Source organism: Balaenoptera physalus, assembly GCF_965194825.1.
Source record: "Balaenoptera physalus genome assembly, chromosome: 13".
Lineage (NCBI taxonomy): Eukaryota > Metazoa > Chordata > Mammalia > Artiodactyla > Balaenopteridae > Balaenoptera > Balaenoptera physalus.
In genome coordinates, this window is record NC_138892.1 from 19316565 (window position 1) to 19331735 (window position 15171).

Below are 15171 nucleotides of genomic sequence, written 5' to 3' on the forward strand. Positions count from 1 at the left end.
TACAGTAGAACAGCTCTGTTTTACCTAATTTATATTCCAGAATATACCTGAAACACATATTACATGAAATATTCTGCTGCTATAGTAAACCATCAAAAACCACTCCACTAGGCCACGATAGGTGGAAAGGAGAGGAATTTTGAGATAATTCAGAGAAAATTTCCAGGAAAGAGAGTATGTTTAGGAATGTGTTTTCAAATTAGTTTCCAAGGTGCTAAGTGAAATAAGGCAGACAGAAAAAAAAAAAAAAAAAGTTAAATACCGCATGGTATCACATCTAGGTGGAATCTTCAAAAAGAAAAAAGGTAAACTCATAGAAACAGAGAGTAGATAACTGGTTGCCAGGGGCTTAAGGGTCGGGAAATAGGGAGAGGTTGGTAAAAGGGTACAAACTTTCAACTATAAGATGACTAAGGTCTGAGGATCTAATGTAAAACATAATGACTATAGTCGATAACACTGTATTGCATCAATGAAATTTGCAAAGAGAGTAGAATCCTCTCCCCACAAAAGATAAATATGTGAGGTGATGCATGTGAATGGGGAGAATCCTTTCACCATGTATATGTCTATCAAATCCCCATGGTATATGCTTAAAATACCTTAAATTTTTGTTGATTATACTTCAGTAAAGTTGAATAAGCAAATAAGTAAATAAAATTAGTTTCCAAGGAAAATAAGATTTGACTTTCGGGGGTTATCTGGGACCCCATTTGCCACCACCATGGACTTTAATTGGAGCTGGTCCCAAGCTTCTGATCTCGGTGAGGCCTTTGGCCGTGTCCTGCCAATCTGCTGCTCAGGACTTTGCCCTTTCTGTGTTGCAGTGCCCTGGTTCCCAAGAACCATTCAAGAGCTCGACAAATTTGCCAATCAGATTCTCAGCTATGGAGCGGAACTGGATGCAGACCACCCCGTGAGTGCATGGCCCCTCTGTTGAGATTCTATTAGTACCTCCCCTCCCGCACCGGACTCCCCTCCCTTCCTTTGGAGCAATGTGCCTTTGTTTGCTTCTACAACAAACATTTATTGAGTGCCTACTTAGACATCTTCAGCATCATCGATATCATGGTTACTATTGTTGAAGCAAATACAGATCATTATCCACATCCAGAAACTGTTGTTTATGTATCATATATGTATGTAAGTGATGTGTATACACACACACACACACACACACACACACACACACACACACATATGTAAATCATCTTTATGTCTGACTTGGTCCAACTCCAGAGGTTTAAATCAAGCGTTTGGGAAACACTAAACTACTAACAACTCTGCCAGGTACAGTGGAGCTGTAGGGAGTGGTGACACCGGAACTGGATTTCAAAGCCTGAGAACAAGATGCTAGTCCAATAAGGAACTGAGAGGCTTTCTGAGCTGAGGGTACAGCATACGCAAAGGCTCATCGTTCTGAAAGGATCCGGAATATTTGGGGAACGGCTGGCTGGCGTGTTAGGTGTGAGCGTGAGAGTGTCAGAAGATGAGCCTGGGCGGTGGGTTGTGGTCAGAATTTAAAAGATCTGATGTATCTGACAGAGAGCTCGGACTGTGTCCCGTGTCCTTTAATATTTCTAAGTGAAGCACCGGGGTCAGGGATCTTAATCATTCCCCTTTTCTAGGGTGGAGGCTTTCAGGGAGGAGCAGCCCGTAGGTGAGAAATGCCACCATCATGTTGACGGTCTTTTATTCTCTGCCCAGGCAAATGGTTCCTCAGTCTTTAAATGACGTGGAAGCTGTTTTCCTTCACAAAAGCGATGGTTACTGTAACTTACCGGGAGCCTCTGCATTTCATCAGGACTCTCTGTTTTCTTCTTCCATTTATGTGGTCTTTACAGTTGAGGAGGTTGTGAACTTGTTCTTCACAAGGGCTCTTTTCAGTAAGCAGAGCAGATGTTCCCATTTTACAGACAGATTCATTAAGGCCCAACATGAGTAAATAACTTTTCTAAGGTCCCATGCTGAACTCTGGATCCTTTGACTCTTACCTCAGTGCTCACAGTGCCTGAGGACAAAAGTCTAGCCAGTGGTAGAAATTCAGGCCCCTTCACAGAGACAAAGAGCAAGCTATTTCGGGGGTAGGCTGGCCTTTTCAAATATGAACAGTTGTTGTTCCAGTTCAAATCGTAAACCCCTTAGAGTGGACTCGAAAATACAGAAAAGCATGAGGAAGACAATGAAGATCATCCATAATCTCTCTTTTTATCTTATTTATTTTTTATTTCTCTTTTTTCTCTTGGTATTATTCTGCATTTTTTTACTCTGAGAAAGTGTGTTATAAACAGAAGCAAAGGTGAATTCCCCCGCTGCTCCTAGGCTTCAGAACAGAAAAAAACAAAAATCACCTATTACACTGTCCAAAAATAATCAATATTTTATTTATTTATTTATTTATTTAGACAGACATGAATATACATTTTTTTTTAATAATTTTTTTTTCTTTAAAGTATTTGTTTATTTATTTATTTATGGCTGTGTTGGGTCTTCGTTTCTGTGCGAGGGCCTTCTCTAGTTGCGGCAAGTGGGGGCCACTCTTCATCGCGGTGCGCGGGCCTCTCACTATCGCGGCCTCTCTTGTTGCGGAGCACAGACTCCAGACGCACAGGCTCAGTAGTTGTGGCTCACGGGCCTAGTTGCTCCGCGGCATGTGGGATCTTCCCAGACCAGGGCTCGAACCCGTGTCCCCTGCATTGGCAGGCAGATTCTCAACCACTGCGCCACCAGGGAAGCCCTATATTTTTTAAATGCAGTGCCATAACTTACTAACAAGCCCCCAACAGCAAGCTTGTAGGAGGTTTTCAGTCTTTCACTGTTACGATAATTTGGCAGTGACTCTTCCTGCCTGTGTGTGTGAACTCCCAGAGCTTCTTTGATTCTCACTTGTGAAGTTACTTAATCTAAGGATAGAAGTTGGATTTCAGGCTCCTCATCTTTATTATTTAAATACCCTCTCCCTGCAAAAACTAGAGGTGAAGTCGGAGCGTTTGGACGCCGGTCCCATCTTCCTGGGTAGGATGCAACCCGGTCCCATGGAGCCCTGGGGATGGCAAATGTCGTACAAGGAGAAGCTTTACATCCCCTTTGGCGAGTCGGTGTCGGGGCCACTCTGCCCTGGGAGCAAAGCATCTCCAAAAATACTGTTTCTAAGAAAAGCTGGCCACCCTTGACCCCGTACCTGGTATGGGCCCCGTCGGGGTGTTTTCTCCTCTTCCGCAGATCCCTCCTCCTTCCCTGTCCTATGTCCCTTCTGTTGGCCACGTGCCTGGCTCACGTGGAGCAGTGGGGGAAGAGGCCGGTCCTCAGATATGGCCTGTTCCCTCTCTTTAGCCTCGTGTCTCCTCAGAGGCAGTCGGGGCTGGGCTTAACACTCCCCTGGAATTCATTGTCTTTACCGATCCAGCCCATGTCTTTGGCTCCCTGGCCTCTCCGTGTCATGCATTTCATCATAAAACTATAATTTATCAGGAACACAGTCCCCCTGACGAGGAGGCCAGGCTCTCTCTGTTCCTTCCCGTGGCTTCTCATCAGATCCCAGGAACTCACGGGCCAATGTCAAGAGTAAACCCTCCAGGGTGCTTCCCTGCAGCCTCTGGGCCTCACAGGGCCTGGCCTCGCCGTGAGGAGTGGCTTGGGTGTTCTCCCCGAAAGAACCCTCTGTTCCCCCTGGTCCCCTGGCGTTCAGGATGATCCTCCCCTGACCCCCTGCCCTGGCAGCGTGCGCTGACATCTGACCCAGCATCTCACTTCAGGGCCTCCAAAACAGCCACTTTGAGTAATGAGGCCAAGGCAGATTGTTCCTGAAATGCAGGGTAACGGGCATTTGCCTTTCAGCTCACTAGTGAAGCGGGACGGTGAAATGGGGTAGCTGACCTTCTTTCTTCTGCTGGCGGTCTCCCACCTTCCCTCCGTCCCTTCTTCCTTCCACAAACATTTATTAAGCAAATGACATTCACAGCTAGCATTTCTTAAGCGTGGAGTGTATGTCAGGCACTGTGGTAAATGTTTTATCCACGTATTCAAAATGTAAACGTTATAACCATCCTGGGAGGATTGTATTTTCTCATTTTCAGAGGAGAAAGCTCAGATGAAGAGGGCCACGTGTATGTGAACCGTGTCCCAGGCCGCGTAGAGGAAAGGGGGTTGAAATGATGAATAAGACATGGTTCCCGCCCTCCAGGGGCCTTCAGTCTCGGGGTAGAGCAGGGAGGGGTGCCCACTCTTCCCAAGGGATGCCGGAGGGGATTGTGATACAGCTTGGCAGGCGGAATTCAAGTGGGTCTGCGGGATTCCCATTTCTAAAATGTACTCTCCTTTCTCTGACCATCTCCCAGCCTCTGTGCTCCTGTTCATGTCGTTTGCTTTCCCCTGGACACTTTTCCTTATCCTCTCACTTCTCTCCCTGCTGGCAAACCTCTCTTCATCTTTTAAGGCCCAACTCATATATCTAGGTTTCCGTAAAGCCTTCCCCCTACTTCCTTCCCCAGGCCAGGCTTTTCACGCAGATGCTGCACGATTGTGGGCACTGTGTTTTATACTTTGAACACAGAGTATCGATCAAAATAAATTCACTACCTCGTAGGACTTCCACAAGGGTCATGAGCACGATTCTCACATTGTAGTCTTTGAAAAGAAATTCATGATCAAAGGGAGGAAGGCTGTATTCTAGAACCTCACTTGAAGCATATACAAGTCCCATTATCTCATTAGAGGCTTTGGAAAATCCTGTAGAAGTGAAACCCATTCAACCTAATGCCCCTTAAATTTATTTACCCATGGAACCCCTTTTTCATGGAATACCATGCAATATTATCTTAAATGGTAAGTGTTCCATGAAACACAGCTTGGGTAATATTTGGTTAAATCATAACACACAAAGTACATGATTAAACACCAGGTTTAATGAGTCAGATAGCATACGCTATCAGTTCTAAGGTTCAGTCCAGTTTTGGGACTGGGATGGTTTGGGAGGACTTTGGGAAAGAGGGAGATCTGAGGTGAGCCCTCTAGTAACAAGGTCAGTAGGGCCAACTGCTTATCAAACAACTCCCAAATCTCTATGGATTAACCCAATAAAAGTTCATTTCCAGTGTTGGTCAATAGGGAAATTGCTTCATGCAGTCGTGCAGAGACCAAGTCTCCTTCCATCTAATGGCAGCACCCTCATCCGGGTCCTGGAAGCTGTCTCCATTCTCCCAGGCATGGGAGAAGAAAGAGTAAAAATTATGCCTGGGAGGTTTTTATGATCCAGGATTCCAGGTGACTCACATACCTTCACTCGAATTCCACCGACTGCAGCTCAGTCACAGGGCTGCTACTTCCTGCAAAGGAGGCTGGGAACAGTGGTTTAGCAACGTTCTCTGAAAGTAAGAGGGCTCAGATCTTGGGGGGCACGAGGAGCCTCTGCCACACAGACCCTGACCCCAGAGCTCCCTCCTCCAGTTTCCCTGGCACCTGCACCTGTGTCTAAGCTGAAGATCTGCACAAGGGGAGGCTTTCTGGTGGAGAAAATATTAGCTAATACAACTGCTTTTCTTTGTCTCTTTCTACTTCTTGATCTAAATCTCTCAAACTGCTTTTCAGTCTTTCAAGGTGTGGATACTGATTTTCCCTGCTCTCCAAAAAGAGCCTCGCTCATCCCCAAGAGCAGGGAAGTCTTTCCAGTACTTCTCTCCTTCCCTCTTCCTTTGCCCATCCATCCTTCTCCACCCGAGGGCCCTGTCAAAGTCTGTTCTAAGGATTAGTCAGCTAGTTGAGTCATCAAAGACTTCCTTTTAAAAAAAAAAAATTATTTATTTATTTGGCTGCGCTGAGTCTTAGCTGTGGCACAAGGGCTCTTAGTTGAGGCATGCATGCAGGATCTAGCTCCCTGACCAGGGATCGAACCCAGGCCCCCTGCATTGGGAGCATGGAGTCTTAACCGCTGGACCAGCGGGGAAGTCCCTCATCAAAGACTTCTTGCACTTCTACTAAGCTGCTCTGTCAAAGCATAATTTTTAAAGAGATACAGTTAGATAGTGAACATCTGTCAAAAATCCATTGACTCGGTTAGTAAGGGAAACAACAAGATGACAAAGATGGTGCAAAGGAAGATACAAGAGACCAAAGCATATATATGGTCATTGAAAAGTAAGACGCCGGAATGAGACTGAAAAGGTGAATACACATGATTAAGGCCCTGTAAAACAATAAGCCATCACCATGGGTGTTTTCTGTTGGACAAAAGTCATTTGCAACTTGATCATAAAATAAATGTTTTGCAACTTACCAATCTTCTATAAGTCAACATCTAACTTTGAAGAGTTTGGGCCTTACTAAGTAATCAATTGCACATCAAACAAATATACCTGCCCCTAGAGCATGCAGTGAGCTTGTTAGACAGTGATCTAACAGGACTTTGGAAAGGCACACAGTAATTTTTTTTGCCTAAGTTTTGCATAATTTTTCTTAACAGCTCCTACTCAGGAGTATGCTAAGTACGCTTTGCCCTGAAAATCCAGTGATAAGTAAGATAAACAGATTCCTGAGTTTAGTAATTATTAACAAATATAATGATTGAAAGGAGAAACACTCAGTTTGCCGAGGGAACCTATTGTAGAGGGAAACCAATAAACTTCAGGAAAATCAAGGTAGGTTCCTAAAAGCTGAAACCAAGTTGGAAAGACCAAGTAGTAGCTTGTTGGTCTGAGAGAGGGTGGAAGAGTGTTCCAGTCAGAGGGAACAGCATGTGTGAAAGCCTTAACATGGGAAAAAGCATAGTGTGTTCAAAGAATTCAAGTAAGACTGATTTGGATAAATTTGGAGACATAGTATACAGGCAATTGTAGTTGGAAACATAGGCAGGGCCAGATCACGTACAACCTTGTGGACAATGTTAAGGATTTTGGACTTTATCCTAAAAGTGGTAAGAAGCCATTGAAAGTTTGTAGAGAGGGGAGAGACCCTGCCAGGTTTGTATGTTGTAAGCCTCCTTGGGCTGAAGTGAGGGAGGGGGTTATGAGGAACAGACAAAGAAAGGCCACTTGGAGAGTAGCTGTAGTGGTCCGGGAGAGAAATGATGGGGGCCTGAATCAAAGTGTAGCAGTGAGATTAAAGTAAAAAGGATAAACTCAAGATATTTGGAAGGAAAAATGGACAAAAATTATCAAATGTAAAGAGGAGAGAAGTAAAACAATTCCCAGATTACTGACTTGGGAAGTCAGGTATCCGAATCTTTTCCAGAACAGTCTTCTTGGCCTTATGGGTGGTGACCATGGCCAGCAATGCAGAGTGGGCAAGAGGAGGGGCTGTGGTCAACACTGTCCTTGTCTATTGACTTGCAAGTCTTTGGTGAGTGTCTACAGCATGGCGATGGCAGGTACTTAAAAAATACGACTTTGAGCTTCTTATCTCCTGTGTACCATCCTTCCTCCAGTTGGTGTGGGACTGATAGAATGCAGAAAACCTCTCACTATTGCCCTAGATGAAATATAAATAGCAAGGTAAGAATTCGGCAGATGCTCTTTTAAAAGCCCAGGGATGGGTGACAGGACTGAGTGAACCATTCCAGAGTACATCCTTTTCATATTCTGAGCCAGACTTCTCAGCTTTTGGATTTCCCACCATTTTGCACAAATGCATCATTTTTTCACTGTCTCCTTTGTACTAGGAATTTTACTTGATACCCTGTTTACATTACCTAATCTAATCCACCCGACACTGTGAGGTAACTACCATTACTAGTTTCATTTTACTGATGAAGAAACTAGGGCTCTGAGAGGTGAACTAACCAACGTCAGGCCGTGCTCCTAGGGATTGAATGAGTGTGTAATCCAACCCAGCGTGTTCAACCTCAGTAGTCTAAAGATGGCATTTCTGAGGTTTAATCTCCGCCATGATATCAAGAAATGATAAGGATCTCAGTCTAGAAGAGTACTCACTCAGAAGACTTTTCCATATGGTTACCGTCTCCCCAAAATCCCCGCTGAAGCAAAATCACAGACTTCAACACCACAAGTAACAAAAATGCTGAGATTAAGGAAAGTGATCACATGTGGACCGCAGGTGATGTTACAACTTCGCACCCTGTAGAATTCTCTCCCCTTTCTCCCATCCACTCCTCCTCTCTTCCCCCTCCCCCTCACCACTCCTTCACCAACAATATATTTTCCTGTCAAAACATACTTGGTTACATGCAGTGCAACCAAAATTGCTGCTATTAGCTTAATTGAGACAGGGTGATTATAAATAAATTACATGCAGTGCTACTGAAATTGCTGCTATTAGTCTAATTTGAGACAGGATGATTAGTCATCACCAACTGTAGCTTAATTCAGAGTGTATTCCACATGTCTGCGGAGCCCTGTGGTCACCTGGCAGCTCAGAGGATGCAAGACCAAGTCCCTGAGAGATGGACTCCAGACTTTTGCTGGTAACTGAGAGAGCAAAAGTCTGTGCCGCCTAATTGGCAGGGTCCTTTCTCAGGCTGATAATGAACTTCTTAGAAACTTGAGCTGGCAAAGGACCATGGTTAGAAACCTTCCCATATAGAAAATCCTTGTATTATATTTGGATGTGTTGATGTAGCTCAACGTATGAATCTGCTGTCACCTCCCATAATAATTTGAGATGGATTTTTAATATTATTTTACTTTTTTTCTAATTATAAAAGGAGTAGGGATAAATTAGGAGGTTGGGATTAACATCTACACACTACGATATATAGAATAGATAACCAACAAGGACCTACTGTATAGCACAGGGAACTATAATCAATATTTTGTAATAACCTATAAGGGAAAAGACTGAAAAATATATATATGTATATGTATGTATAACAATCACTGTGCTGTATACCTGAAACTAACATGATATTACAAATCAATTATACTTCAAATAAATAAATAAAAGTGAAACAATAAAATAAAGTCAAACTGTAAAAAGGAAAAAGAAATCCACACTCACTGTAGAAAAATTCAAAAGCCTAAAGAAGAACAAAACAGTTCCCATTTTCATACCTTTTGTTGGATTTGGTTGTATTTATTCCATCATTTCATTTTTATACTATTTATATAATCCCTCTGACATAGTTGATACCTACTGGATATATAATTTTATATTAAGCTTTTTTTTTTTTCACTGATGGAAAAGTCTTTAAACTGCCTAGACAAAGTACATTGAAGATTAAAGATAAATGGGAAGAGAAATTGTCATGGGCATCCCATTCTGGAGACAGTACAATGAAGTGGAAATCCACTGGTTAAGGGAATTCTTCGCTTGTCTCCCTGGTTACCTGTCTCAACCCTCAAACCTCAACTTACCGCCTGGCTAGGACCAGAAAACCCAAGTGGAGGTACAGGTTCTGCAGTTTAGGGCCCCTGGGCAACTGGCTCTACGGGCTTCACTTTCTTCATATCTAGATCAAAATGCAAATATAGATATTCTCCAAAGCACCTCACAAGCACAAAAGGCTATGCTTTGTACTTAGGGGCTAGAGAAGGCCATGACTGTTAAATAAGACTTGTAGGCGAGGATGACTGTAAAGGTCAAGCATTAATGACTGACAAACATTAATGTTATATTTTGAGTCCTAAGTATGGAGATGTGTTCTTCATTTAGCCCAGTAGACAGGTTCCTAAAAGGGTGTGTTAGAGCTGCTTGGAAATCAAATGATAGTGTCCAATATTCTTACTGTATCATCCCACAGCAACTTACCTTCAACCAGTAGAACTGGGCCCAGCATAGTTTTAAGTTTTCAGACTCCTAAGCTTTCCTGTTTATTCAAAACCATTCAGTGCTTAAGAGAAAACACTATAGTTATACTTTGTAATGACCATGTTCTGGAATCTTTTCTAAATTGAATAATCACTTAATTTATCTGGGATTTAGTTTTAGAACAAAAATCTAAACAGTGTGGTCATTTTACTTTACTTTTCCAGTGTGAAACATTTAGATTTCTCTGGTTCTCTAAATATATCCTGGGAAACAAAATAGGGAACTCCTTTCTTCCCTCCCTCCTTCCCTTTGTTTATCCCTCCCTCCCCCTTATGATTTTCTTCCTTTCCTCTTTCAACAAGTGTTTGTAGTTCTTTCTGTATGCCAGACTCTATGCCATGGATTCTCAGGTGAAACTACATTATATACATGAACCCCTGGTTTTTTGGAATTACTGGTAGAGCTGGATTTTAAAAAAACAAAAAAATAACCAACCAACCAATCAAACAAAACAAAAAACAATATCTGAAAGTCAGGGAGTACTTATCCTTTAACAAAAGTCTTTACATATTGCTCTCCGCGACATTAGCCTTTGTTTTTGATTCACTAATGTCTTGGTTTGGAGGGATGGCAGGACAGAGAAATTTCAAGCTAAAGTGATGGACAGCATGGTTTATTGGTAAATGCTTGGAGGGAACAAAGCAAAGTTCTACAGTGGTGACACCAGTGTCTTGTCTTACAAAAACTCAGATCACAATCAATTTTGGGGGGAAAATGACCTTTTTTCTAGCTTTATTGAAATATAATTGACACAACATAGTGTAAGCTTGATGCTGATTTAATACATGTATATATTGTGAAATGATTACCATAATAAGGTCAGTTAACAACTCTATCACTTCTCATAATTACCATTTTTTTCCTGTGGTGAAAACATTTAAGATTTACTCTCTTAGCAATTTTTAAGTATATAAAACACTATTGTTAACTATAATTGTCGTGCTGTACATTAGATCCAGAACTTATTCGTCATAACTGGAGGCTTGACCCCTTAACCAACATCTCCCTGTTTATCCCACTCTCCATCCTCTGGCAACCACCAATCTACTCTCTGTCTATGAATTTGGCTTTTTTGGATTCCACATATAAGTGAGATCATACAGTATTTGTCTTTCTCTGTCTGACTTATTTCACTTACTTCACTTAAAACGTCCTCAAGTTCAATCTGTGTTGTCAGAAGGTTTCCCTTCTTTTTTATGGATGAATAATATCCCATTGTTTGTATATACCACGTTTTCTTTATCCATTTATCTGTCAGTGAACACTTAGGTTGTTTATTATGTCTTGACTATTTGAATGAAGCTGCAATGAACATGGAGGTGCAGATATCTCTCCAAGGAAGTGACTTTATTTCCTTTGGATATATACCTAGAAGTGATATTGCCGGATCATATGGTAGTTCTATTTTTAATTTTTTGAGGAACCTCCATATTGTTTTCCAAAGTAGCTGTACCAGTTTACATACCCACCAATAGTGCACAAAGGTTTCCTTTTCTCCACATTCTTGCCAACACTTATCTCTCGTCTTTACGATAATAGGTATTCTAACAAGTATGAGATGATAGCTCATTGTGATTTTGATTTGCATTTTACTGATGATTAGTGATGTTGAGCATCTTTTCATGTACCTGTTGGCCATTTGTATGTCTCCTCTGCCTATTTCTAAATCAGATTATTTGATTTTTTTTCTATTGAGTTGTATGAGTTCCTTATATACTTTGGATATTAACTCCTTATCTGATGTATGGTTTGCAAATATTTTCTCCCATTTTATAGGTTACTTTTTCATTTTGTTAGTTGTTTCTTTTGTTGTGCAGAAGCTTTTTTGTTTGATGTAGTCCCACTTATTTACTTTTGCTTTTGTTGCTTGTGCTTTTGGTGTCATATCCAAAAATTCATTCCCTAGACCAATGTCAAGGAGCAATCTAGAGAAAGAAGAACAAAGCTGGACGAATCACATGTCCTGATTTCAAACTATATTACAAAGCTATAGTAATCAAAACAGCATGGTACTGGCATAAAAGCAGACAGACTAATGGAACAGGATCAAGAGCCTAGATATGAACTCATGCACATACAGTCAACTAATATTTGACAAGGGAGCCAGGAATACTCAATGGGGAAAAGAATAGTCTCTTCAGTAAATGATGTTGGGAAAACTGGATATTAACATGCAAAAGAATGAAATTAGACCCCTATCTTACACCACTCACAAAAATGAATTTGAAATGCATTAAAGACTTAAATGTAAGACCTGAAACAATAAAACTCCAAGAAGAAAATATAAGGAAAATGTCCTTTGAACCAATTGGAATCATGTCCATCTCAGGGATGTGACCTCCCCCCACACCCACAACACTGAAAGACACACTTGGCCTCTTTTCACTCAGAAGTGTGCTGCTTGCAAATTGCTGAGGAAAGGCTGCCTGCAGGTCAGCCTCAGAGGAGAAATTATTATCATCCTTTCTATGTACTGAGGCAGAATCTCAGTGAGTTGAGCCCCTGCCAAGTTGTAAAGGTTGACATTTACTGAAGTGAAGTGAAAAGAGCAAGAACTGGGTGATTCAAATCCTGGCTTCAACTTCGCCAGACTGCACTTCTCTGAGCCAGTGTTTATTCTGGAAAGAAAGGGATAATCATACTGGTCTACCTTACACATTTGTTGTGAGAGTTATAAATAAAATAAGTTTGTAGCAGGCATAGACTAGCACATAATAGACACTCAATAAATGGCATTTTTTTCTAAATTGCAATAGCAGTAAGCATGTACCTGTTTGTCTCTCAAGAAGTTAGGAGGCAGTGCTAGACACATACCATTGGTCAGGAATTTAACGGCTATTGTATATCTTCTTCACACACATTCATCCTAATAACTCTGCTGAGTTTAGCAAGTTTACAAGTTAGAATGCTATAGATGAGCTATCTTTAAAACCTGGACACTGTTTGCACTTTGGAATCCCAAGGCAGAGGCTCACACTGAGTTGAAAGCATTGCTAGTAATGCATCACTCACGATATTTAGTGGGAGAGCTTACCCTCAGTTTAACTGAGACTTTATTTTCAGAGTATAATCAGGGGAAGGAGAGATGCACTGTCAGAGCTCAAGGACCCCCATTCAAAACATGCGTAGATATGCCAGGTCTCTCCCACGAAAGCCTGGAGAAATCAGGTATCTCCTTTCTTCCTAGGGCTTTAAAGATCCTGTGTACCGAGCAAGACGGAAGCAATTTGCTGACATTGCCTACAACTATCGACAGTAAGTCTGCTCTTCATGGTGGGAGGTGGAGCAGGGGGTGGGGGGCGTGAGAAGAACAACTCCTAGCCTGCCTCTCCCTTGCCCAAAGGGAAACTATCGGTGTAGCGAATCCTCCCCTCTGTGTGTGTGTGTGTGTGTGTGTGTGTGTGTGTGTGTGTGTGTGTGTGTGTGTGTATGTATGTTTAAACCCTCCCTTGAATAACACACATTTAAAAAAATTGACCGCAAGACAAAACAAAATTACCCTCTGTGCCAGGGCCCAGCTCTCTCCCAAGCTTTGTTGTGTAATTTTGCAGGGATGTCTGAAGTAATTATAAAAGGCCTCAGTCCTGAATAAAACAGCCTCTGGTATTCTCCACATTGAACCAGAAGCTGGCAAAAGAGAATCATTTACATTCAAGAAGGAGTTGGCTGCTTTACTGAAATAGTGAATCATTGGAGGTTTCAGGAGAGCCAAGCCTCAGGGTTCTACCTTTATCTGATCTGACCCAGATGTGAAGGGCAATTTTAGGATGAGTTTATTTTTTTCTATCTGGGGTTCTGTGCTCCTCCTCTACCAGATTTCAGTCAAAGGAAAATGCAAATATCAAATATGTTATTTGGGAAGAGAACCACTTTGCTATTTTGAGTCCTCGGAAACTACAGAAATGCTCCCATGAGAAACTCAGTGTTTTGGGACCTGAGCTCCATTCCTGAGTTAAGAGTGTGAGAAAAGACATGCCCAAGAAGAAAGGAACAGGTTGTTCAGAACACTGAGGTGATGGTATTTTGACAGCTTTGCTAGAACATGAGGGAGATGAAGGAGATGCTAGGGCTCTGTATACTGAATAAAAGCCTACCTTCCAAAGGGAAAGACTTCCAGAGAAAATGAGAAATTTCCTTTCTCTGAATGAGTCCTGGTAGTAGAAAGATCCAGAATAGTGCAGACCTTGGTCACATCTAGACCCAGCTGGGCCTTGGCTTGTGGCAAGCAGGAATCACAGAACATGGTGACCTCTCTCCCCTGTCCCCACCATGGCCTCAGCACGGACAGGTAGACACCATCAAATCAGGTACAGACAAGAGTCCTTCTTGAGGTAGTCAGTAATAATAGGTCATATTTATCATCTCCTTGCTATGTCTGGGGCTTTGCTAAATGCTTAGTTTACATTCTTTCATTTAGTTTTAATAATAACTCCCCATTTTTCAGGCGGAAAAACTAAAGCTTAAAAAAGATTAAGTAACTTGCCAAAGTTATAGAACTAGTAGGCAGCATAGTCTGGTTTTGAACGCAGGCTTGTTTAACTGCAAAGTTGTTCTCAACCACTTCCCTGAGTGTCTGGGGATCTCTGAGTCAGAAGACCACACTTCTCCACATAATCCAGGAGCTGCTTATGAGATACATTCACTCCTTCTTGGCTGTTGGGATTTGAAGGGAAAAACTCAAATCCACCTCCTTTCCATAAAAATGTTACACCTGATGAAGAAGTATGGAATTGGTTGAATGCCTCATGATTCTGGGTGGTCATCAGATAAGTTAAACTGGTTTTTGAAAACTATTCATAGATGGCTGGTACTCAGAAGAATACCAGAGATCTTCCAGTCAATTTTCCACCTTGTATAGATGAATCCCAAGTGGTTAAGTGATGTACTCAAGGTCATATATCTCATTAGGGACTGAACTTGTCCTCCAATTCAAAGCCTATTTCCAGCCTCATCTCAGCTCATCTCTTTTGAACTTTTGATGCTATTTACTACCCCTTCCTTCTTTGCAATTGTGTTTTATCTCTGTATCTGGTACAACTGATTCTCATTCTTTCAAGATTACTCGCTTAAATTTATTTGAGACCCCCAAACTCGGGGCACTTTCACACTCATTCCCAGACATGTGCAGAGCAGGGAAAAATGTGAGTTCCCTGATGCACAAGTTCCCAGCTGAGGTCAAATAAGGCAACATTGCCTCTTGGTTCAGCTCTTCTATTGTAAACAAGTGTTCTTTTTTGAGGTCTCTTTAGAGCCACATTTGTTGACTTTTTGTTCTTTTTGTCAGTAATTTTGCTGTTTAAAATGGGCCTCCAGTGTAGTGCTGAAGTGCTGGCTAGTGTTCCTAAGTACAGGACGACTCTGACGTGCTTAATGAGGAAAATGTGTTAGATACGCTTCCTTCAGGCCTGAGTTGTT

General features: G+C 41.9%; 1 protein-coding gene across 1 annotated transcript in view; it reads left to right on the forward strand.

Moving 5' to 3' along the window:
- Positions 1–15171, forward strand: part of PAH (phenylalanine hydroxylase) — a 72492-nt gene that overhangs the window by 35816 nt on the left and 21505 nt on the right. The window contains exons 4-5 of the mRNA XM_082419473.1: positions 828–916; positions 12944–13011. Of these exons, the coding sequence (XP_082275599.1) occupies positions 828–916; positions 12944–13011 (157 nt within the window). The remainder of the gene's footprint in view (positions 1–827; positions 917–12943; positions 13012–15171) is intronic.